Source organism: Colias philodice, chromosome 12 (genome assembly GCF_061535455.1).
Source record: "Colias philodice isolate Cphi_HAF_F1 chromosome 12, ilColPhil1 Martin Lab GWU primary, whole genome shotgun sequence".
In the NCBI taxonomy this organism is placed as follows: domain Eukaryota; kingdom Metazoa; phylum Arthropoda; class Insecta; order Lepidoptera; family Pieridae; genus Colias; species Colias philodice.
In genome coordinates this window covers 150,519-176,650 of record NC_143097.1, presented here as the reverse complement: position 1 = coordinate 176,650, position 26,132 = coordinate 150,519, and the positions used below count along the sequence as shown (strand labels likewise).

At 32.9% G+C, this 26,132-nt stretch overlaps 1 protein-coding gene across 1 annotated transcript; it reads left to right on the top strand.

Moving 5' to 3' along the window:
- Positions 1-3,361: 3,361 nt before the first annotated feature.
- On the top strand, positions 3,362-22,476 carry LOC149483705 (alanine aminotransferase 1-like). Its single transcript, XM_089701265.1, has 10 exons — positions 3,362-3,535; positions 11,682-11,771; positions 11,998-12,092; positions 15,963-16,153; positions 16,471-16,673; positions 20,458-20,580; positions 20,900-21,106; positions 21,460-21,603; positions 22,013-22,127; positions 22,238-22,476. The coding sequence occupies exons 1-10, from the start codon at positions 3,416-3,418 to the stop codon at positions 22,384-22,386; spliced, it is 1,437 nt and encodes a 478-aa protein (XP_089557391.1). The 5' UTR covers positions 3,362-3,415; the 3' UTR covers positions 22,387-22,476.
- The last annotated feature ends 3,656 nt before the right edge of the window (positions 22,477-26,132 follow it).

Below are 26,132 nucleotides of genomic sequence, written 5' to 3'. Positions count from 1 at the left end.
GCGTTCTTCCACCGTGCGTTTTAGGAGGAACTTCCTACCGCGCACAACTCCTCTGTGGAACGACCTTCCAAATTCGGCATTTCCCAAGGTCTATAATTTAGAATACTTCAAGAAGAGAGCGTATTCCTCCCTCAAAGGCCGGCAACGCAACCACAATACTCCAGAGTCTGTGGTTGTTCATGGGCGGCGCCAATCATCGCTTTCTGTACGGTGACGCGCAAGCTCGTTTGCCGACTTATACATAAAAAAAAAAAAAAAAAAACATTAGCTTTACAATAATTACAAAAAATATGCTCACACCCACACCACACACACATGCAAATATCTTAAATCTTTATACACAAATTCGCTTTTGTAGTAATTAACTTACATTTTCGTTACTTTTGTTATTTTCTAGCTTTTAATTCGCTTAGGGTGCCTTATTTTGAATAAAATATGTTTCGCTTCGCGAAAACAAAACAATAAAGGGGTGAAATAGGTACTATGAAAATGAAAATATAAATAAAAATAAGAATGTGTCTTTGATTAAACGAAGAAGCGAGCGAAATGCTAGTAATACCTTATACTTTCGAAATGCTAGTATTTCTTATTGATTCAATACTGCTGGCAACGGCTGTTCGAATTTGTCGTAAATCTGCGGCAACAAGAATAAAAACTACTGGTGATATAACTATTTATCTCAAAAAAGCCTGAATCGATTTATATTTTCATTAAAAAAAGCAAACCAGTTAATAGTTATAAACATTAAAAACACTTAACTCACACCGGCACGGCTCTATCATGGAGTAGGGATATTTTCGTATCTCTTTAAATTTTTGAGAGTTATTATTCTAAACATAGGTCACAGATAATACTTATCCAAAAATCATTAAAATCCGTTTAGCTGTTCTTGAGTTTTAAGTCTTTATATAATAAGTAGGCATGTTAATAGATAATATTATAAGTTATTACCAAAAGTGCAATCAGAGCAGTATGGTCTGGTGAAGTACCGGGCTATAAGGAAACTCATCTTAAATAATTATATCTTCATACAGGGTTATCGTGCATTGTATCTCGTAATTACCTACTTCATAATCAGCAATCGTTTATATTATTGTATTGTTTCTATATGCACTTAGAAGTAGTTTAGAATTTATAGGCGATTAATTAGTTGTATGAAGATATGGATGCTAAATACGAACACTTGCTATATTATGTTTTACACTAAACTATGTTTATACGTAGGTATTCTAGATTTCTGGTTGGGGGCTAGATTTCATAGGTAATTTAATATCGTGTAACTTTTTAAAACAGATGAATATTTTGATACTTTTATATACTTAATTTTCACTTTGATATAACTACATAAATAAAACATGCATAAAAATATATTTAGGTTTGCCAATAAAAGATACGAGATAATTATATTTGCCCGTCCCATATTCGGCGAACGGCGTGTTTCAAATAAATAGTGAATTAATTATCTTTAGAAATAATAGAATCCATGTTAATCGGAACCTTATTTCTAATATTTCATGTCCCTTCATAATTATTATATTACCTACTCACACAGCACACTGAAAACAAAAAATAACCCAACAATGCCAACCCTACGCATACATTTTCGTCACAAGGAAAAGCATCGCAGATCGATTGAAAGCCAATTCCGTGACACGACAATCCCCCTTATTACCAACTAATACATGCCGTTTTCCGATACACGCGCGTGTCGCGTACAATTTTCGGTAATTTCCTAAATTTCCTGTTCATGAAACGGATAAGCACCGTTATGGGATATCAGATGAAATATTTGCGTGCGAAAGTGTTTTTTCTTGCGGCTTTTTGTTTCTGAATTTGTTGGGAAAATTCAATAGAAGTTCCTTCTATACGGGAAGTTCCATAACTGTAGATTTATGGTTACTTTACTTGTTTTGTTTGACGTCGTAAAAGTGGTTGTAGTTATTTATATTTATGTATCTAGTTCTATCTTGACTAGATATTATTAGCGAAAGTGTGTCTGTCTCCACGGTAATGCGACTGAATCGATTATGATTAAACTTCGGATAGGTATTATCTAATATAAAAATATATCCTGTCGCGGTATTTGAAGTTAAACTACTACGAAACAGCTTATACCAAAATATCTATATACATATAATAAATCTGTAGAAGGGTCAATTCTGTACATTGAAAATATTGAAAAAATAAATAGCAGGAGTGTTACTGGATCGATACCAAACCCAAATATGTGATTAAAAAATTTTTTGTCTGTCTGTCTGTCTGTCTGTATGTGAAGACATCACGTGAAAACTAACGGTTCGATTTCGATGAAACTTGGTATAATTATACCTTATTATCCTGGGCGTAAAATAGGATACTTTTTATCCTGGAAAAATACGTAGAAAAAAAAATAATCTTAATTTTTCAGTTTTATCCATAGACGTTGTTCTGTAGAACCGCGAACACACGTTGCGTATTATTATAGGCCTAGCCGTATTTGGGTCCAATAGATATTAATAAGATGTCATTGTCAGAGTTAATCAAAATGGAGACCATCCACGCGGACCGACATCCGCGCGGACGGAGTCGCGGGCGGAAGCTAGTAAGAAATATAATTATTGGAAATAGAGACTGGTATTTATTACAATATTTTCTTGGATCTGATATTGTAGAGATATTTACTATGTTATTAAATTATTAGGTATTTACTTTAGTGCACGAAGATTTTTCACTTTCACGATTTAAATATAAATAATTGTATGTAAAATGCATTGTCTGCTAAAAATAATTTTTAAGGTTCCGTACCCAAAGGGGTTTTAAGGCTCCATTGCAATGCGAATGTCGCTCTACCCAATTCCTTATCCTACCTTACATTTTACTAAGACTTCGTTTTTTTGTTTGTCTGTTTGTATCTCACCGGGCTGTATCTCATGAACCGTGAAGATAAGTTGGTTGAAATGTTCAGAGACATTTTAAGTACAAATTTATAAAGAATAGAAAAAATTCGATCATCGTCGATTGAATCGATTATTTTTATGCTTTATATATAAATTTATATTTATAAAGCATTTGAATGCCATAAAACAGAAAATATCTAATTCATTTTAAGTATTCTAGTTGCGGCTATAACAACAAATGAAAAAATCTAGGTAAAAAAGCTAACTTGGATGGGTGACAATTTTTTTGCAGTTGCTCTTTACCTAATTTTTGTGGAACTCCAACGTCCAACTCGTACTTGACCGATATTTTATTACCCGCTAACTCATTTCCAATAAGATAATTACATAAGAGTCAATACATCGACTGTAAATACGAGAATATAAGTATCTATATCAACGAGGTAAACCTGAGATGGGAATCACCGCTGCTCAAATATAAACACTGATTCCTGCAACTTACGCGCAGTTTAGATTTGTGAGTTAACTAGAAAAAAATCATGAAGTTAGAAAAGTGTTTAACTGGTGACAATATAAATAAGAATTTGTTGAACATTCGCTATGCGGTGCGCGGGCCCATTGTGGACAGGGCTCAGCAGATTGAACGGGAGTTGGAAAAGGTTTGAAATTATTCTTGTTTTATAGCTCTATTATATTAATATATCTATTATATTATATTAATAGAGCTATAAAACAAGAATAATTTGGAATATAATATTTGATAATTTTGTATGCATGTAGATTAATTTATGTGATTGGGAATTGTGAGGAGAAACAAATAGGTAAATGATTTGATTTGATTTGATTTTTGAATATTAAACTGAAGGTGGGTAGCAGGTAGCACTACGTACTACGGCAATCAAAAGACGGATCCAATTTTAATTTAATTATTGTAATTTATAAAGAACAGAAAAATCCCGCGTCTCTCGCTTTGCCGTGCTGACCTCTCAGCTCAGACCGGTGATCCCATCTCGGCAATCAAATTTATTTTACTCTTTTCGCTTTTATGTTCCTAAGGGACTACCTTTAAAATATTCTCATTTTAAAACATTTGAATAGAATCATAGTGCAATATAGCTTTTGGTGTAATTTAGAATTCTTGATTAATTGCCGCTAATTTGATCCTCTTACTACTTTATAGTATCTAACTAGATGCCCAACAGTATTATTTGCTATGCGTTTACCGATTTCTTTCGGAAAATGTCAAATAATTCATAAAATATTTAAACTGTTTATAAAATCGATTACTGAATATCATCATAATTTAATATTTGATCCAGAATACCATTCATAAGCAAATAGTTTTCTAATCAGTATAATAAAGATAAAAGAAAACATCTTAATTATTGATAAAAAGATTGAAAAAATTAAACACGCATTACATTGACCAATAAATAACATCAAAGAATTATTGCTAGTGGGCCCTTTGGAGACGGAGGGTAGAGATGGAGCGTACGGCCTGTCCTCTCTGAGGTCTACTGCTATAAATTTGTTGTCTTTATTTCCTTTGAATTATATTGTAAGGCTTTAGTTCAGCTACAAGTATTGTTTATCAAAGGAACAAATTATGAAGGTTTATTCGTAGGGTCGGAATTAAATTCGGTCGTAAGATAGTGTAGACTGTAGACTGTATTATTTCAGTATACATAGATATAATATAGGTACTAAATAGGTTAAAGCGGTGAAGATAATGTAAAATATATATTATCTTAGAGCATATTTCCGATTATCGCTCGCCATACAAATCCTAAGGCTTCGCTGATGTAGTACCTACACAGATATCGCTAGAGAGTACCTAAAACGTCTCTATTTAATTTTATTATTAGTCTCCACAGCTCTACATAGTTTTATAATATATTTTGACTATTGGAAATTATTACCTAAAACTACTAAGATAATTATTTATTATAATATAATATCATATCATTAAGTTCTCGCCAGATTTAGTAGTTTGCACAATTTATTTATGTAATGTTTTGCATAACCGACTTCTCGCAAACCTAGAAATTCTTCCAAACAACAATATGTATTACAATTAAAACTATTCATTCCATGCATCTATACAATATTATACACGCGTCACGGAACAATAAAAGCAGACATTTGGGAGACGCGGACGGCTCGTCTCGCAAGATTTATCTCTATGTTTGCGCCGCTAGCGGTACGTTATCACGATACATGCCTTTGTTCAAAACTCCGCTTATTTAATCCATATCTCTCTTACTTACGCGTTTATGTTATTTACGAATGTGTTGGAAATGTTTCGGTTATTTTTCAGTTCGTATATTATTCTATTGTCCTTATTTTTTTTGGTTATGATGATTGATGGGCATTATTTTGTAGGATGTTCATTGAAGAATATTATAATATTCCTTATTAATAATATTAAGATACAAAATTGTTTATGTATTGAATATTGATGTATGCATTATAATATTTTGTATGCTTTATTATATTTAAAGATTAGAAGAAAAGTTTCAGAGGTTCATGAAGGTTTCAGCCTGTTTGATAAGTTTGTAACTAGATGGCGCTACATGTATCATTCTAGCTCGAGAACAAAATGATTCCGCAGTTATTTTGGGATTGTATTTTTAATATTGATATTAATTATTTCAATATGAGATTATATTTTTACATTCAGAATCGAAGGAATTAATACTAAAAATATGTAACAGGAAAATTCATTTTCTGTATAATCTACACACAAATGGGAATATCAAAATTAAACACAAAAAAAGGAAAATTATAAATGTTAAAAAAATGCCGGAAATATGAATTAAGTATATAGAACACATCAAAACACTACTCAAGCATAATCCTACCAATCAATTCACCACAACTAAAATAATAACATCCAATATCTGCAATTCGTTGCAACAGAACAAACTACATACATGTATTGTAGAACATGCCGACAAACTACATGTACCTATTGTAGTACATAGCGGCATATACTAGCATCGCCGCAGCCGCCACCGGCAGATGTAACCCATTGTGCTCGGCCCTGGCACATTTCTTCCCTTACCTTTGACCGAAAACATCAATTTCGAATGGAGCTGAATATTCAATGGGCCTCGTATTCCCTGAATATTGTGTGGACCGAACTTTTTTGTTTGCCGACTAAACGGTGTTCCGGAAGCTAGCTAGTCAATGACTTTTTCAATGTTGAAAAACGTTGTTTCTCTAAAATTGCTGTCGCACCTTTGGTTCGAAATTTTTTGTTGACGCTTGTGTGTAGAGTTGAAATCACATATTAATAAAGTAATTAATAAGTAGTGTTTTCCTTACTTACAATATTTTTTATTTTCATAATAAATTGGTATGCTTGTTATTTCAACATAAACATAAATCACGTAATGATAAAGCTGTAGCAAGAAATAAATGATAGTAAAAAAAAAACATCGATTTTACAAAAGCCTACGTCATCCGCAGATATTTACATATTATTTGCGAAAAATAAAGTGTAATTGCATTCAGATAAAAGCAGAAAAACACGATGTAATCCGAAACGAACCGACAAAAGAAGAGTCAGCAAAACCGAAGTCTTTTGTTGACAATTTTATTTGAGTCTACAAAAAGCCTGATTGTCCTCCAGGCAATATATTACCGAGTTGGCGGGAACCCATCGCATAGGTCAGTTCCTACATCCTACATATCCTAAGGCCGGCTGTATACGGAGCAGGTTTAGGTAGATAAATTAAAAAATAAATATAATCGGTTAATTTATATATTATATCGTTCTAATAATATGTAGCGCAATAAAACATACCTACACTTTGTATCCTCCAGAAGAAAAAAGTAAGAGAAGATAGACCACTGTGTTTAGTACATGAATGTTTAGAAACATTTTTTTTTGTGATTTAAACTTTGTATACCTCACGTATTATATAAAGTTCGTAATGCTCTACTCGATTTGTTCACAATTATCATACTTGTCACTACATCACTACATACTTATTACAAAAAAAGTCGCTTTTTGTTCCTGCTAGTTGATTTAATAAAACAATTCGCACCACCACGCAACACTGTCTCATTACAACCTTTCGATTTATTATATAATCCAATGTTCTGGCTGGTCGGAGTCCGCGTAGGACGCTCCAGCGATCGCCCGCAAATTCTATTATCATCACAAAATAATATAAATCATAATACTTCGGAATATTTCTGGGAATTTGATCATTTCAGCCTTGTGGTTCCTATTTACGCTATTATCTGCAGTTATTACACTTAAACGTAACTTTGCCATTAGTGCAATATTTTGGTAAATATCTTCAATACCTACTTATCATGACCAAGTCCAAATATGTAGCTTTTTAAAGGGGCTAGGTAGCATGGGCGCTCCTTTTCATCCTACAATTTCTGTAAAACTTCTTTATGTAATTAGAACGTCCATGTTATCACCTAGAAAATTTATGTTATATATAGATAATATTATAGACAACGCTTCTAAAACGTTCATGCGTAAACCGCCTAACAGTGCAATCGATTTAAATACATCTCAAGAATGAGGCTTCAGCAGGTTCCCAAGAACCCGCTTGGCCGGCGGCCAGCGGCTCGCGCTAATCGATCCTAACTTCATTACGTAACTCCACTCTAGTCATCAGGACAGTCGCTGACCGACGATTTATCGACACGTCTTTATCTTGCGTTAGTGATTTTTAGTTTTGAACACTTGGGTTTTATTGAAACGGAATTAGAAGTTTTAACTCTGCAGTTTAAACGGTTAATACTAGAAATGGACTCTACTAGACTTTGTAGAGAATTAATTGTTTTTTACATCCTAAACTTAGATCTTTGATGTAACTACTTTTGAGTAGTTGATACACAAAATATTATATTGAAAAATAGTTTGGAAAATCCAAAAGTGCACGCCTCATAATTTTTTTTTAATAATTATTTATTAATTATTATTTTTGTTTATTTAATAACAATTAAACCACATCGAATCAGACCCTGAAAAATGAAAGGGTTCTATTCCTAAGCATACTCAAGCGTAAGAGAAAAAAAAAGACTCGATTTGTAAAGTATTTCGGTCGCTATCCTGTTAACAAGAAAATCCTCCGCACATACAGACACACGGACGTCCAAGACAGAACTTTTTTAAACTGTTTTTTAACTATTTTAAATAACAAAAATGACATCAAAAATATCATGAATGTTAAAAATAGTGTTTTTTCTTAATATGTGTGTGTATGTATTATCTTACAAGTGCAATGTATGATACATAAAGACATTTTAAGTTTGAAAAATCAGATGTTTTGCGCGAAGTGACAGTAGTACCCACCTCAACGCTTCGCTTATGAGGCGTGCAAAAACATTTGATAGGTAAAAATAGTAATACATAGGTCATAGATACTTAATTTCGAGTCGGGGCCCGGGGGTTAGTAATTAGTGCAAGTTGAGTAGGTATAGGTTAAACATACGTAGTATATTATTATTAGTCTGTGGTTAAACATAAAAAAATATTTAATCTGTGAGTTGCATTTTTATATCAACATATAAGTCTTGTTAATACTTGTTTTGTTAAGGCAAATACCATAGTCGATTGATTCATTTAAGATTTTAGTATCATGCTATTGTTAAAATATGTTTTCCGCTACTCGTAAAAATATTAATTTGTAAATGTAGATATTGTTATTCCTAAGCTGTTACTTTTATGATGTTTACTTTGTAACAACTGAAAATTGTAAAATTTACAGTATAATAACATAAAATTTTATGCACGATCTATATAAATTGCATTTTTATGATACATTTAGGTATAAGTTAATTTGATCTCCAAGTCGTAACCCTATTTTATTGAAACTATGAGGAAGAAAAATAGAAAGTGTAAGTACACCGTACACATGTAGGTGTGTTAAACATGGAATGTAATTATAATACATTATGCTGAGTTATATAATATAAAATGAATTATTGTTAGCGTATTTATTTTAATATACAAATAATGTAATATGATCTGAGTATCTCTTGGTATGTTCATAATATTATTACATAATAACTCACGCATTAAATATTAATATAGCTTTATCGCTAGATTAATAGAACAACATAAAACGGTATAATTTACGCAGTGACCCGGCTAATGTAATAACGCGATTTTTATATTTGGCCGGCGACTCCGTCCCATTTATCGTTGTTGGCCCCAAAATTATGCCCTTTACGACTTTGTAATCCCTTATTACCTTTTATAGCCGACGCCGATCTTTACTGCCGACGTAATGACTCTAAATACAAATGGCCGATAGATTTTTTAATGGATTCTGTCCGAAACGTTGGCGATTTGAGTTTATTGCGAATTCTTGGAAAAATTTGTTAGAAATAATTACTTTCTTTTGTAAAAACAACAACAGATATAAACATTTACGAATTTAAATTATAAGACAGAATATCATCTAGGAGAATTTTGCATAAATATCTAGCTATTTTCTATAAAATACGATACCAAAAAGTAAGTTTAGCTAGAAATGGCCCCGTAAACACGTTTTCGGATAGATTTTCGAGTGAGCATTTCAATCAGCAATCGCCCGCGGCGCTGCGTCGAATGCAACCGCCTGCTCTCTCTGACTGACTGACAGACAGCTTAACTATAAATATATGCACGGGTTTAGAGTTTACCCGTTAGGCTTTTTTTTTTACTTTGCTCCTGATTTTCTCTGTAGGATATCTGATATTTGGATAAAGTTTTAGGACAAAGGGTAAAGTCAAAACGTTGCTCTATCATAGATTTAAATAAATTTTAACATTGTATTAATAAAATTTATCTTTTTTTATCTTTACAATCCTGTTTCAAATATGATTTATTCTTTATACAAGCGAAGCTGCCACAAGTAGGTAAGGGCTTATATTATAGTCTTTTTGAATCAAAAATATATTCAGTGCTTATTGAAATACTCATCATATTATTCCGTTGTAAATTCACATGGAAAATAATACATCTTTTTAATTTCCAAAAATCCAATTTACAAAGCAAAATTTGGATACTTTAACATTACACCTACGACACCATTTCATTTTTCGCTGTTAAAATGACGTTTGCGAATTTCATTTTACAAAAACAAAAGTTCCGATGTTCGTTCGTTTCCATTCTTTGTTCATATCTTTACTATTATTCATATTCATATTATAAATGCGTCAGTGTATCTGTCTCTATGTATGTTTCGAATTCACGACCAACACCGATTTGGATGAAATTTTAAATTAAAATAGATGTAAGTTTATAATAAAACTGTGCGTCTATAGATTATTTTCGCTGAAACTCTATACTTTATCAAGCATAAAATTTACCAGCGTAAATTTATTTTTCATTTTGGCGAGGGATCTTCTTTCTATTAAATAGGAGACTATAATACTAAGTAAGGATGTTTTAAAAAGCGTACGGTTAATTTCAAAATTGCAAAACATACTATACAATATCCCGTTTAAAACTACATTCTGCAGTCAAACGGGAAAGTTTAAAACGAACGTTACCTTTACCTAGCTCGTGTAAGTTTAACTATCCTTAGTAATAGGTACTCGCTTACACTAGCTCGTGTGGTTTTAGTTCGATTCACTGGTTGGGTAATGAATGAATAAATCCTCTTAGACTTCCCCAACAAACACCTATTCAAAGTAATTTCATGATTACATTGGGATAATTGACGAACTGCGACTGAAAATATGTTGAGGACACATACATTATTTTATTTGTAATCATTCTCATCATTCTTTCACATTTATACTTAAAACACTACATTATAAAATCACAATTTTCCTACTTCCACATAATATAGTCCGAGGTAACGAATAACTAGCGTAATATTAATGAGGATCCTTAAAGTACCTACGCAGATATACCTAGATATATTAGCATTTCAACAGCAGCGTAAAAACCGCTCGTGCACGATATACATCATACCTCCAATTAACTGTGCGCGTTTAATTCATATTTCTGTTTGCTTGTAATTAATTTCCAATTTATTGCCGTGACTCGTTGTGGCTATGTACCGTATACAGTAGTGTATATCCGTACATTCGTTGTTTATTTACCAGTATTGTGTATCAGATGAGTCAAATGAATTTTAATTATTTCTCGTGATTTATTGCAATATTTATATTTGATTTGTAATATAAATATTAATCGCTTCTTTGAAATAAATCCTCATTCGATTGCAGATAAAAAAAAACCTACGTTCTATCGTTAATTAGGACCAAAATCTAGAGTTTGTGCTTTACATCTAAAAAAAGTAAAGTACCGAATAGCAGTGTGGGAAAATTCCGGGAACGAAGCATTTTCCAAAGCTTACAAATTACAAAATAAACAATTCGCTAATGCACTTTAAATGCATAGCATGTATTTCATTGTTTTGGAATTTGATGAAAAAATCCTCAACGTGCATGTTGTTAATGTTATCTTATTTGTACGTTGTGTTAAGTTTGTTTTCGCTTCAAAAGCTCAAAGTTCTGCATCGATTGAGCTCGTTGACACGATCTCTCGCTCCAAATATGGTTTTTATCTATTTTTCCTTATTTCTCGTCCATGCAATCATAATGTGTCACAGTGAAGCGTAGCAGGGTACAGCTATTATAAGAATAAACTGATGTTTATTATTGGTATTTATAGAGGGATGTAAGATTAATAATGACAGTTCAAATCGTAATGATTTATCGCACGTGACTTTATATTAAAAGGAGCTACTGAGTATTAAAACAAAACTTCATAGTTCAGTAATCATAGTTCGTTAATTATAATTATGGACTCTATTAGTTCCTATTTTTTTGTTAAAGGGTGTCTCGAAACCATTTTCTCGCGTGGTTCGCGCGAATATCGGCGATTGCCAAGCGCTTGGTCAGAAACCCTTCACCTTCGTCAGACAGGTAACTTTATTATCTTATCAACATACATTTTATTATATTTTAAGAGAATATTTGTGAAACACGATTAAAAGAGCTTTACGCCGTGGCGGATGATCCTATGTCACTTTTTCATCACAAAAAAAAACTTATAAATGCTAATCAATAATCATGCTTGCGAAGTTCGAGAGATAGCTAAAAGAAGCAAAAGGATTACTGTAATTAATTATTTCAAATATCATATTTCCAGGTTTTGGCTTCAGCAGCGTGTCCAGAATTGATGAATTCACCAGAAATTCCCGACGATGTAAAGGAAAGAGTCAAAGAAATATTGGATGATTGCACGTGAGTTCAGAATAATGACTGTCATTGTGTGAATACTAAATGCTTTATAATATTATATGTAAATAATTAATCATTCACCTAAGCTTATCAAAAGCATTGTGTATCATAAATTAATTAAACAACACAAAGGTACAACCGGTTACGGCAGGTGATAATGATAGAAGCGTGAAATGGTAGGTTTTATTAAATTAATAAATGTTTGTTTAAATAAAAAAACAAGTACTTGGCTTGGGCTTTATTATGATTTCCAACAAATATTGTGACAGCACGCAGAACGAGCACTTGTTTGGCACTAAAACGAAGCGAATATCCAATTTTCTTTACACAATTTCAAAATTTAGAGTAAATTGTTTCGCGTCGCAAAAACTGCAATGTATTTCCGCGCCGCTTCATGCCGGCCGCCCAGCTTTCAATGAGTTATAAAGGCAATCTTTTCAAATTTTTACACCGAGGTTTTGCTTGTGCGAGTTTATATGTTTTATCACAAAAAGTCAAAGCGATGCACCATTTCGTGTGCCGCTCGCTGCAGATCGTATCTTCACTGAATAAAATGAACTCCATGTTTTATCTGTGTGTTTTAAATAGTTTTTTAACAAATCCCCCGCCGTGATACTTTTTATTAAAGTGGCAGTGCAATCTTGCGTGTGATGTATTTATTTATTTTGATAACGCTCAGTAATTTCATGTAATGTTTTTGTGTTTAATGTTGACCTAAACCACGGGGATTGCATATGAATTAAGCGTTTCCCAATTTAAATGCATAGAATGTATTTCGTTGTTAGTACGGTGAAATTAAACTTGTAACTTTAACTTGTAACTAAATTCATACACATTTATTTTAATTACATTTTATGAATACTAAATTTATTTAGATTTATTTTGCAAGTTACGTTTATAAAATTTGCAAAAATCCTAATATGCTTCAGCTTAGACCTACGATGATAATTCATGGCTGTATACTGTATATATTATCTCTACATTTCAAGTCACCACAAATCCTGATTCAGTAATCTAATAACTCTGTTCAGATATAACTTGATGTAGCCCAGTAAGCGTTTTTCCCAATGTAAATGTAAATAGAGTGTAAGTCGGCACGCTAGTCACGTAGCACTGCCCTAATTATGCCGCTTGCTCTGAGATTAACGACGCGTCTCTCGTCTGTGGCGTGTCGCTAATATCGGGATGGCATCGTTGCGATATATTTGGGATTATACCTGAATCATAAATGGAAGGTTGGTATATAAATAGACCTTAAGAACCAAATTTATAAGGATGAAGTTTACAAATTCTTATAAACATTATCTAGATGGATAGATAGGAAACTTTTGAAAGTATTTTCACAGAATACAAGTGATTAGAATATTCATAGTGAGCTTTATATTGTAGCATAAGTGTTTACATAGAAAGATTATAATACAACCCAACATATAGAACGATATCACGTATTATTTGAACCCGACAGATATCCAATAAACATAAAACAGAAGAACATTCGACCTAAATCATCCAATCGAAAGTCGGATCGTTTGTTCGCAAATAGCGCATTGTTTTACCCAAATAATTCGTGCCAATTAATAGAATTGATTAACATCGTGTGTGACTGACGTCCGTGTCATGCAAATTGCGAAATCCCTTATATTCATATGCTAAATTCGCATTAGCATACAGTTTTTAATGGAATACAGCTAATTGAATTAATTTCGCTGTAATGTTTGGCGTTTTGATATTTAAATACGCGATTTTGTGTATAATTGCATTACAATTCTGGTTTGTAATTAGCTAATATCGTATAAATTGTTCTATTCTGAATGAAAATGTTATTTGCTTTCACGCTGCAAATGTTATAATGTGAATGGAAAGTTATAATTCTTAAAATCGAAACTAGGTACATAGACCACAATGTAGAATATTTTGGCTCCAGTATGTCCGTCCATCTTCATATTGTGAATCATTATAACTCGTCAGTGTACCAATAAAAAAAACCACTGTCATTTCACATAGGTAGTAGCTTACACTAAAAATCGTCAACATATCGGTGATTCAAAGCATAATGTACCTTTCATCAAGTTCTTACTCCTACGTTAATTTAACGTAGTTGAAAATTTTTATATTAATTCTAAGGTCATTTGAATTTATAGCAGCATTAACTTTATATTCCGCTTCCCCCGGCACTGACCAATTAAAAGAAACGACCCTGACCTTAATAGCGTCCATACTTGTGAAATAACGTATAAAAATAATATTCCGTTTTAGAAGTTCAATTATTAAATTCACTATAATTGCGAGTTCAAAGTAGAAATTCAAAGCTGTATCTAGAATCCAATGTTGTCTTAAATATCTATGATAATTATTATTTTCGATGTTATAATTAACTTGTGTTTTATCAAGCATTATGCTACAAAGTTCTGATGATTTTGTTTTGAATTCTTCACTAAATTGTGTTTAAAAATCTTAGACGTGTTAATCAAATATTAGTCTGTTTAATCTCAAAGAGTAACCAAGACACTACAGTAATCATTAATCATCGTTACAATTCTTGTTTTTGTATTATCTTGTATCTTTTAGCGATCTTCTAACCTGATTTTCATAAAAGGTCCTCCCGAGGGTGGGTTTATATGGGTTGTATAAACACGCATCACATTACAGTTTTCTTATAAAGACGCAGATGGATATGGCTTGTTTTCTTGTGGCTTGCTAGTTGTCTTTAGTCCTTTCAAGTTCTATGACTATTTGTGTTCTAAGTAATTGACATTTGATAAATTGAATGCTTTCACCGTTCGCGCTGGGCTAACGAGCCATAATAAATAATAAAATAAAAAGCCTTTTATTTCCACACAACAGTTTTACAATTTTTACAAGTTTTGTTAGTAATACATTAATTACATATTAATTTAAATTTGACAGTTTTACAATTTTACAATTTGTGTTAGTAAGTAGATGTGAAATTTATTATCAATTACTACATAAATATTAGTTGTTGTGTTGGATCCCACATTGGGTGAAGGCCTCCTCCATCTTCCTCCACTTGTGCCGGTCTTTACCGCAGGAAACCCAGTCCTTCCCAGCTATATCGACAATGTCATCAGACCACCGTCTAATTGGTCTATCTACATTCCTCAATCCTTCTGGTCCTTTCCACAATGATGTTTCTGATGTCCAACGTGCGAGCCATAAGTACTTATTATAATTAACCATGATTAAAAGATGAAATGGTTCATATTTTTTTACCTGTAAACGTAAATATGTTCAGAAAGGTAAAATCTTTTGTTGTTTTCCACATTTATTTTTACTCGCTAAAATCTATTGACATTAACGATCTCCAACTATTTTTAGATGACATTTTAAAGGAAAATACGCCAACAAAATTCTCTTAATCATTGTCGATTCTGTAAACACGAAAAGATGTAATATAAATAAAAGCAAAGCACCCACTCGAGTTAAAAATAGTTTCCATCATGTAAGAGTGGGATATCATGTAGGGTATATAAATGAATAAGTAATGTACAGCCATCAGAGGGACAAGAACAATGGATTTGGGTAAATAATTCAGCAGACTAATCGACGTCCCTTAGAAGATAGGTTTAGTGATATCTTTGTGTAAGCAATCGATTGGATTTCTGATTCAATCAAATTGCTTTAGTCGTGTAAATGTTTCAGATAAGAAATTAGTAAGTAGCTATTCCTTTTTGTGCCAGGTGAATAATGTAAAGTTTCATAAAATTGATATAGTCATTTTTAAGTTTATTCAGAACATGTACACACGTGATACATTTATCATAAGAGGTAATGAACTACTTATTGTTTTCTGTATTGTATTTCAACATTTTTCTCATACTTACAATAATTTGTACCTTTAACCTTTTCACGCAGAGAAAGCTCAGTAGGCTCATACTCGCCATCTGCTGGTTTGAACATAGTCCGTCGCCGCGTGGCGGAGTACCTCACTGCGCGGGACGGAGTGCCGGCCTCCAGTGACGACATACACCTGGGGTCTGGAGCTTCTGACGTTATTAAGTCTGTGCTCACTCTCTTCGTTGAGGATGTTGATAAAAAACCACCAGGTAAGCGGGTGATAATTAGTATGTACAGAAATTAATAAAATTCGAGGAAAAATCCTGATAGTAACAGTCATCATGTTGAAGGTCTGCGATATGTATTTAATCACTGCTAATTTAAAATGGGTTTGATTTAGCAGAATAGAAAAATAATGCCTTATCTATTTGTTTTGCTACTAGGTAATATAAGCAGATATTGCAACGAATCGTGTTACTAGTATCATAGCAAGCCAAGTTAATACTGGAACAAAGCGGTCCGGAAAATAAATATTCACATTTCTATTAAAACATCAATAATTTTCTTAAAACTTCAATATTTCTAGCGGTAATGATCCCCATCCCGCAATACCCGCTCTTCTCGGGTACCCTCTCTGAACTGGGTCTGGTCCAAGCACCTTACTTCCTCGACGAGGAGGCGGGCTGGGCGCTGCAGGTGGCCGAGCTGGAGCGCAGCTGGAGCGAGGCCAGCGTCAACAGCTGCGTCAGGGCGCTCGTGGTCATCAACCCTGGGAACCCTACAGGACAGGTTAAAGCCATTTTAAGAGCCATTTTGTACTTTAATTTCTGCTGTGCTCCGCGGTTTTACCCGCAGTGCTCCGCTCCTGTTGGTCTTAGCGAGATGATATATATAGCCTTCCTCGATGAAGGGGCTATCTAACACCGAAAGAATTTTTCAAATCGGACAAGTAGCTCTCGAGAATAGCGCGTTCAAACAAACAAATAAACAAACAAACTCTTCAGCTTTATAATACATATTAGTATAGAAGTATAGATTAAAATACATACGCCAAACTGATAAAGGTGTGGATTTTTGACTAAACGAGACTGACTAACATCATCCTTTCGCCACTTCTTGGTCAGGTGGTATCATAAATGTATTGGTCAGTGTCAGTGAAAATTATTATAAAAAAGTTTAAAGCTTTGCAACCCTAGATTAGAATCCGCCCATATTAACTAGATTACGGGAATAATCTCATAAATAAACATTTAGACTAGATTAAGAAAACATTCATTGCAATAGCTTTTTATCCGCAATAATTCTGACGCAATAGTATAAAATCGAAGTTTCTCGCATTTATAATATTAGTATGGATAAAAAGGATAAGGTTGTTGTAGTTTTCTATTTATTTCAGAAAGCCGTGATTATTGCTACGAGTAAAGCGTTAGAGGCGTCGGTGTGAATAGCAATGAAGGTTTTGCGTTTGAAAATTCTTTCAGGATCGCGATTTAAATTCTCCTCGTAATATTGTAAAGAGTTTAACTTCGAGATAAAAATGTTATGTTTAATTTGTGTCCAGCTTTATAAATCCTTATCTAAAGTAATAAAAGCGAAACGTGTTTATTTGTATTTATAAAAATAAATTGAGGGTTGGATAATAATATATAGAGCCATTTTTTTCGGTTTTAACTCAGTAAGAGTAGTAGGATTTGTAAATCGAAGTTAAATCAATAGCAAGTTGATATTCAGTATTTCCTATAGAGGTAGGTATTGCAAATACGTACATTTTTAATAACCTAAAATAACCTTAATAATTATCTTCCCTGAACGTGACGTTATAATATTTCAATAGCAAAAATATCCCGTAATATACCAAATACTTGAGATACATTGTAGCATCGTATCAATAAATCGTAGCGGGATAGGAGCGTGACGAGGAAAATGATTATCGCGGAAAGTTGCAACGTCAGCCCGCGCTAATCTCACGAGATGATGAATCTATGAGCCGATGTGTGCCATACGCTCGCATACAGACTCCATAGATATTTGAATTGTTGAGTGAATTAATTATCTATACAAATAATAAAATCGTAGGAAAGTCAAAACTGTACATTGATTTTTTGTAAAGAATATTTGGAGCGTGTTCTAATCAATCGATATCGATTGTAGATTTACTTCAAATTTTGCATGAATATATATATAACAAGTCGGGTCAACATAATATAGGCTCATAGATATAGGCATATCATCACAAGACCAATAGGAGCGTAGCAATGCGGGGAAAACTGCGGGGCAAAGTATTATTGTCCCACTACAGAAATTCTGAGTAAACGTTACAATTAGGAACACTCAATGAATGTCCTGTTTCCTCTTGTTATTAAATTTATTGCGAAATTTATAATTAATTGATAATTAAATGTATTTTTCAATTAATGGCCAAAGTTTGAACCAAATATTCGGGAAAAGCGTCGCTTCTTTGTCCTTTTGACAACCAAAAGTTTAGCTGATTCATCATTTGATTTGTTTTAGGTTATTATTTATGATTTCTATTTTTAGAATGTTGAATTGGATAGCATTGAGAACATGTTTTAATTAAAAATATCTAACCTCGGCATCGCAATAATTCATATAATATGAAAAGAAATTATTTTGTTTTAAGTCGACATAATTATAATATGTTCATAAATTATAACTTAATAAAATGTACTCACTATATCTCTAAATAACTATGTCATCAATATTAATTATAGGGTTTAGTGTATGTTCAAATATATAATTACTTATCGTCTTTTATGTAATAAATATGAATAATTTAATTAATTAAAACAAAATATAAAAATATTTATCGACCGCTTTTTGAGATCTGAGAGCCAGAAGAGATTCTGGCTCTCAGATCTCTAAATGTCAGGCTGTATCAGAATTTTGTTTAGATCTTAGATATTGAAATAAACTTTCAACAATTTTTTTACCATTTCTATTTCTCACACTTTACTTATTCCTTTTACTACAATATCTCATTATGCACTGCTAAAATAGCGTAAAGATCCCAGCAACGTAAACTCCAATATACAACATAAAAAGGTCATCACACGCTATGATAATGTAACTACGATTTCAAAGAAAAGTCTCCACGTGTCCACAAAATAAGACCATATTTTCCGTTATCCTTTAGTATTCAACGTTTTCTTAGCAAAATCGCCTTTGTATGATAAAAATATCGCTCAATTTTATATCCGATCGCACTCAAACGACTGTGGACTAGTTTTCAGTCCTCTACTGCAAGGATTCCACATAATTCGATCTGAATTATTTATCCTTCTAGGAAAGTGGTCGTAAAATTAAAGAGCAGTCTTTGAGATAGTGTCAGGAAATTAAACGGTCGTACGCGATAACGTTTCTTACTGCGCTAGAATAGAGACGGTATTGGTGTGAAGGTAATAATGAGTTTATGAGGTTTATGTTCCACGATGTCACATCCTGTTTATTGCTAGATGCATATTAACTGACGTAATGTAAGTGATCCTAGAGCCGGTTGAGTGAACATCACTGTCGTATAAAACAACTGAAAGGCAGAAATTCTGCTATGGTATTTTCATTTAGTAGATTAAATCTTTGATCTTTATAATTCGACACGGACCTCAGGTTAAAATTTAAAATGTTAAGTTCATTTTTTTAGGGTTCCGTAGCCAAAATGGCAAAAACGGAACCCTTATAGTTTCGTCATGTCCGTCTGTCCGTCTGTCCGTCTGTCCGTCTGTCACAGCCGATTTACTCGGAAACTATAAGTACTACAGTGATGAAATTTGATGGGAATATGTGTTGTATGAACCGCTACAAAAATATGACACTAAATAGTAAAAAAAAGAATTGGGGGTGGGGCCCCCCATACATGTAACTGAGGGATGAAATTTTTTTTTTCGATGTACATACCCGTGTGGGGTATCAATGGAAAGGTCTTTTAAAATGATATAAAGTTTTCTAAAAAACATTTTTCTTAAAGTGAACGGTTTTTGAGATATCAGCTCTCAAAGTCGTAAAAAGTATGTCCCCCCCCCTCTATTTTTATAACTACGGGGTATAAAATTCTAAAAAAAATAGAGGTGATGCATGCTAATTAACTCTTTCAACGATTTTTGGTTTGATCAAAGTATCTCTTATAGTTTTTGAGATAGGTTGAACTATTTAACTTTCCCAAAATTATGTTATTAGATAGAAAGTTTAAAATTAATTTAAACTTGTTTGTATTGAATTGAGAGAACAATTATGTAATCTTATTAGAAGCGACCAACAACGCGGGTAAAAGTTAGTGACACTTTTCAGTTTGTAACTTTGAGTTTGGAGTTGTTGAGATTTCTATTTGTGTATTATATTATTTCATACTTTTAGTTTTGCAGTTTAATAATTGATTTAGGTATATTTTTTTGATTATATTATTATAAATAAGTAATAATGTAGGTTATAAATTCCATTCTTTATAATGAGGTTTATTTGATTACGTAGAACTTAATTCCTTTGTAGATTTTAAAATCTCGCATTCTAAAAATTCGGATTTCTCGTATTATAAAAGGTTTATTATCATTTTAATTGGCAGGTTCTGTCGCGAGAGAACATGGAAGAAATAATAAAGTTCGCACACAAACACGAGCTGTTCATTCTGGCAGACGAGGTTTATCAGGAGAACATCATTAGCAAGCCGTTTCATTCCTTTAAGAAGGTAAAGTTATTTCTTTAAACATAACATACGTATCTAATATTATTGTATTAGATACCTACGTATGTTTTTAGCAATAGATACTAACTTTAAAGTTTGTTGACTATTATAATAGTAAAACCACTAATAAATTTCCGATTAAAAAGTGCTTATTATGATCAGTAGAATTATGAATTAGTATTATTAGGAATAGTATAACAACTTTTTTTAGATATTCGTATTTACAGCACAACATCGCAAACTAGCAGCACTTTAACAGTCTTATAATAAACCTTTTAACTTTTGATTTAAATGTTATCATTTATTATACCCTTCTCACCAGGTGATGCACCAAATGGGGTCTCCCTACAGCAACATGGAGCTAGCCAGCTTCGTGACGAGCTCGAAGGGCTGGGCGGCGGAGTGCGGGCTGCGCGCGGGCTTCGTGGAACTGCGGCGGGTGGCCGCGCCTGTGCTCGGTGCCTTCCTTGCGGCCAGGGCGGTTATGCAGTGCCCGAATGTGCTGGGACAGTGTGTTATGGATTGTGTTGTATGTTTTATTTGTTCGTTTTTGTAATGTAACTTTATAGTATTGATTTTAATAAAGCCCTTTTTTTGAGATTTAATAAAAATGTGTATATCGCAAGTTTACACAAATGTAGGTAGTACCTTATGAGAAAAGATAGAGCCATGGCCTAACCATGACCTATTAGTTTTCATTAGTATCACTTAGTGGTCATTATTTGAACTTTTACTAATAATACTGACAATAACACATCTGCATTACACGTAATTCGACGTAAAATTGTAAAAAATTGTATTTTCGCAATATATAGAGGGAGCAAAAGATAGCAACACCTTTATTCGTTAAATACCATAATTTTTATATATCTTCGTAAACAGATGCGTCCCCCCCGTCCCGGCGAGGAGTCCTACACCCGCTGGAGCGCCGAGCGCGCGCGCGTGGCCCGCGTGCTGCGCGAGCGAGCGACCACCGCACACCGCACTTTTAATGCCATCCCGGGGTATAGCTGTAATCTTATTGATGTGAGTGAAATTGTATGTAATGTGCATAAAATTATATGAAATAGTGCGCTTACATAAGTATGTTTGACGATAAAGTACAGGTGTTACATTGTTTTTCCAATTCCAAGCTTTCTTGTAAATTAATGCTTTTAAAATAATCTTCACGTTAATGTTAAATCAAATAGATAGCGGAAAATATTGTAATTGCTTGACTGTAAATAAATGCAGACGATTAATTTTATTCACTTCTCACGTAGCAATTTATTTAATGGTTATCATCATAATATGTAATTTACATAATTAGTGGCAACACCAAATTATGGTATAAAATCAGATCACTTGTATAAATAATTTTTTAATTTGAATTATAATTTTAGCTTTAATTTAATTAACTCTTAACTATACTATTAATTCTTCTTTCTTCACGTAGGGCTCTATGTTCGCATTCCCACGGGTAGAGATACCGGCGCGCGCGCAGGATGAGGCAGCACAGATCAATTTAGCTCCAGATGAGTTCTACTGCTTACGACTACTAGAAGAGACAGGTACATATTTTGTTTTTCAAAGCATAGTGTGTCTTTAACCATATAAAATATTGTTTTCTCAAACAGTGAAATTATGATTAATATAATATTATATGTATTTTAATTTCTAGGTGTGTGCGTAGTCCCCGGCACAGGTTTTGGCCAGAAGTCTGGAACATTCCACTTCCGTACCACGATCCTGCATCCGCACGATGAGTTCCAATACATGATGGAGAGCATTCAGCGGTTTCATAAGAACTTCCTGCAGATGTATTCTTAATTTATGATTTTGCTAGTAAATGGAAAGTTATTTGATACCGAGAAGTATTCAATATTCATACAAAATGTAAATGACTGCATTTTTTGGGCTACATGGTTGTAATTATTAATGGTGTTTTTATGTTTGGTTGTATTTATATGTATGTGTTATGTTTTATTAAGTTATTGAAATAAAAGTATTTTCTGCAAAACGATGTTTTTTTTCAACTCTATGCACTAAGTTATACTAGTAGTTGGTATCCTGCGGATATCATTGTTTTAAAAAATATGAAATTGATTTTTTTTATTATACCTGTAGTTGTTTATCACTACATAGTATAAAACAAAGTCGCTTTCTCTGTCCCTATGTCCCTTTGTATGCTTAAATATTTAAAACTATGCAACGGATTTTGATGCGGTTTTTTTAATACATAGAGTGATTCAAGGGGAAGGTTTTAGTATATAATTTATTAGGTTTTAGACAAAGCGGGCGAAGTCGCGGGCGGTAATCTAGTAATAATATATAATTTATAGTCAAATACGCAAAAAATGAAGGAAAAAACCGGTAATTTTACACTGATAAAAATTGTTAATATGTAGTTTAATTGGGAAAAATAGATGTAGAAATAATTTTCTTGATTCTAACTACATCTTGTCTTTTAAAAATACGCTAATTTAAAATTGTTTGCATCATCAATATGGCCACGTGGCCTCAAAGAAAATTCTGTATTGTTTCCAAATAAGTATTACATGTTATAATACTGTTTTGATCTCTTCCGCTTGTGTATAGTCTTCAGGAGGCTTATGTATTCAAATATTATTAAATTATGCTTCGTATTCTTCAGTCAAGTCAGTCTAGGTACTACAAGCGACTATTTATTGGAAATTACTTAAGCAAATATATAAATGATTTTGAATGATGCCTCGTTCTTAATGATACACCAGTGATTTGTTTTGGTAATGATCGTTAAAAAGAATAGAGATTAATTCAAACGAATGATCTTAATACTATTATAAAGGCGAAAGTTTGTATGGATGTTTGTTACTCTTTCACGTAAAAACTACTTAACCGATTACAATGAAATTTAGCACACATATAGAGGGTAACTTGGATTAACACATAGGATAGGTTTTATCCCGGAAATCCCACGGGAACGGGAACTATGCGGGTTATCCTTTGAAAACGCGGGCGAAGCCGCGGGCGTAAATCTAGTTCTAAATAAAGCAGAGACATAGCAGATGCTCTTAGATATTATAATCTAGGGCATAAATGATATTATTTTCCGTTTGCTCTTCTCTACACTTATCATCTGTATTTTTTTAAGTTAATCTGTACATAGCCTTAAGTAAATCTACAGAAGTTTTAAAGTTTTGGAGCAAGTAAACACGATCGTGAAATATTAAATTATAGCATTTGGTATAAGTTAAATTTCCTAAAATTTCAAATAATATCACGATAACTTAAATATTATATTGTCCTAAATAAGTTCATTGTAACACATCTGAAAGTCATCGCAGAGTCTGTCCAGTAGATTCAATCGTATCTTGGAAAGTTCCCTCTTAGCCAGTTGGTCTAACTTCTGTTTCGCAAGCGAGTCATCAGCTCGACTCCGGGTGCGAAGGAATTCCTCCACGCAGAGTAGACCAGCGCGTTCCAGGGTCTTCTGCGAGTGTTCTAGAAGCTTCTGCCATACCTCCTTGATTTGTTCTTGGTTGTCACACGGGTCAGCTGCGCGGTTGTACATTGGTACTGTAGTGTTGTAGAACTGTCTGGAAAATTTTTGTAAACTTTTTATAAGTGGTCGTGTTTAAATCAGTACAATATTATGTTTATTAAGAAAATTGTTTGACTAGATATTTCAGTACTGAATTTCTTTATAAGACCTATATTGTTCCTATACGAATTATGTAAAATACCTATCAAAATATATTTCCAATGCACTAAGTACTCACAACTGTGTTTCTATACAAATAAAAAAATTGTTATTTTTTATTGGTTTCACATATTTTCATCATTGTCAATATACCTACATATATTTGGCTTAAAGCATTAATTGTCTTGTAATTTTAAACGAATATAAAAAAATGCAATTCTTGAAAGAATAATTAAATAAATGAAACGCCAGAGTATTTGTTAATAACCTGAATTCGTCGGACATTTGCGTAAAGGCCTTTTCAAAGAAGCTGGAATCCAGTTTGTTGACGACGCGGAACCGGGTCGGGTCACGCCGAGACTCTTCTGTTATGACATCTTGTGCTCTAACGAAAATCTGCTCACAAAATCTTTTGAGAATTTAGGCAAACGAAAAGTAGGCAAAATTAACGAACCACAATATAAAGCAAACTTGACTAATATTTTATTTTAAATAATGTTTCTAAGTTATTGTTAATCTTCACCCCATAAGCCATATCATTAAATTTCTTCAAATAGTATGTTATTCAATAATAGTAACATTATATTATTTTAATTAACATTGGCAAAGTGTTTTTAGGATTTATATTTGCATAGCAACTATAGCAATTACCGTAATTTTACCTTAGTCAATTGGTTCATCATATCACTCAGAACAGCGTCAAACTGTTCTTTTTCCGGGTACTGGTACACACACTCCATCATCGCCGGCGCCGTAACTCTTAACTCATTCGCTCTTATAATTCCTTCAACTTTATTTTCCTTATCCGATACATTTTCTTCTGTATATTCCCCGTCTGAACTATTTCCCTTGCCACCGATATCTATTACCGTTTTAAAGGTATCCTTAACTTTATCCACGTTTAATATCCGTATATCGAAAGACAATTCGCCTGTAACTTCCACATCCGCCATCACATCGCCAATAAAAAATACAGTTGAAATGAATTTGTAAATATTCATGGCTGCGTCATATCGACACGTTTTCATTTCCTTGTGTCGAATAAAATAGAAATAAGCGATAAAAATTGGGTATTAAAGAGCGAGCGATAACGGGTTTAGTGAGGAATAAATTTTTATTAGAGTCGTATAGAATGAGCAGAGCTGCCCCCGGGGGCCTGAATGTTTCAGCGCAAGAGGGGCAGATATATTGAGCTTTCGTGTTCAATTACATATTGAAACAATTGTTGGCTGAATCAATTATTTCTTGCTATTTCTTATTCTTATATGAATGTATAGATTTTGATAGAGGAAGAAATTGGCACATGGGCTACAGGATGCAAAATATTCGTTTGAAAGTTTTAAAAGAAACCACATTGGTTTGCAGATATAGATTATGAAGTCATTGCTCATTTTTAAATCTCAGATTCTAATAAATTAATTTATCTGAAATAAAATAAACTGTAAATTATTGACATGAATTGAATACAAAAGGTCAACAATTTGTATTGGATCTATTATTTTATTGTTCCTTAACTAACTTCTCTTAGATACAATATTACATACAGAAATTCCAAATAGAAACAATTAAATTTGTTAGGTTTGCGAAAAAAAGATTTACACATCGTAGAACTTCGTAATGTAACGTAAATGCGAATAAATAATAAATTACTTACAGCTTGATCTGAACCGTATTATTCTGTTCGTAATGCCTTGTTATGTTTCCATTTTATTACACGTAAGATTGCGTGAAAGGGCACTGATATTATTTATTGTAATACTTTTGTTATATCCATTATTATTTGTGGAGTATTTTCAATGTGTTAAAGTTGGATTGGTGCAGTACAATTCTGATAAATGCTAGCTAGACGACAATCGCATAAAAAGGCAAATCGGGTTTTATATAGTAATACAAA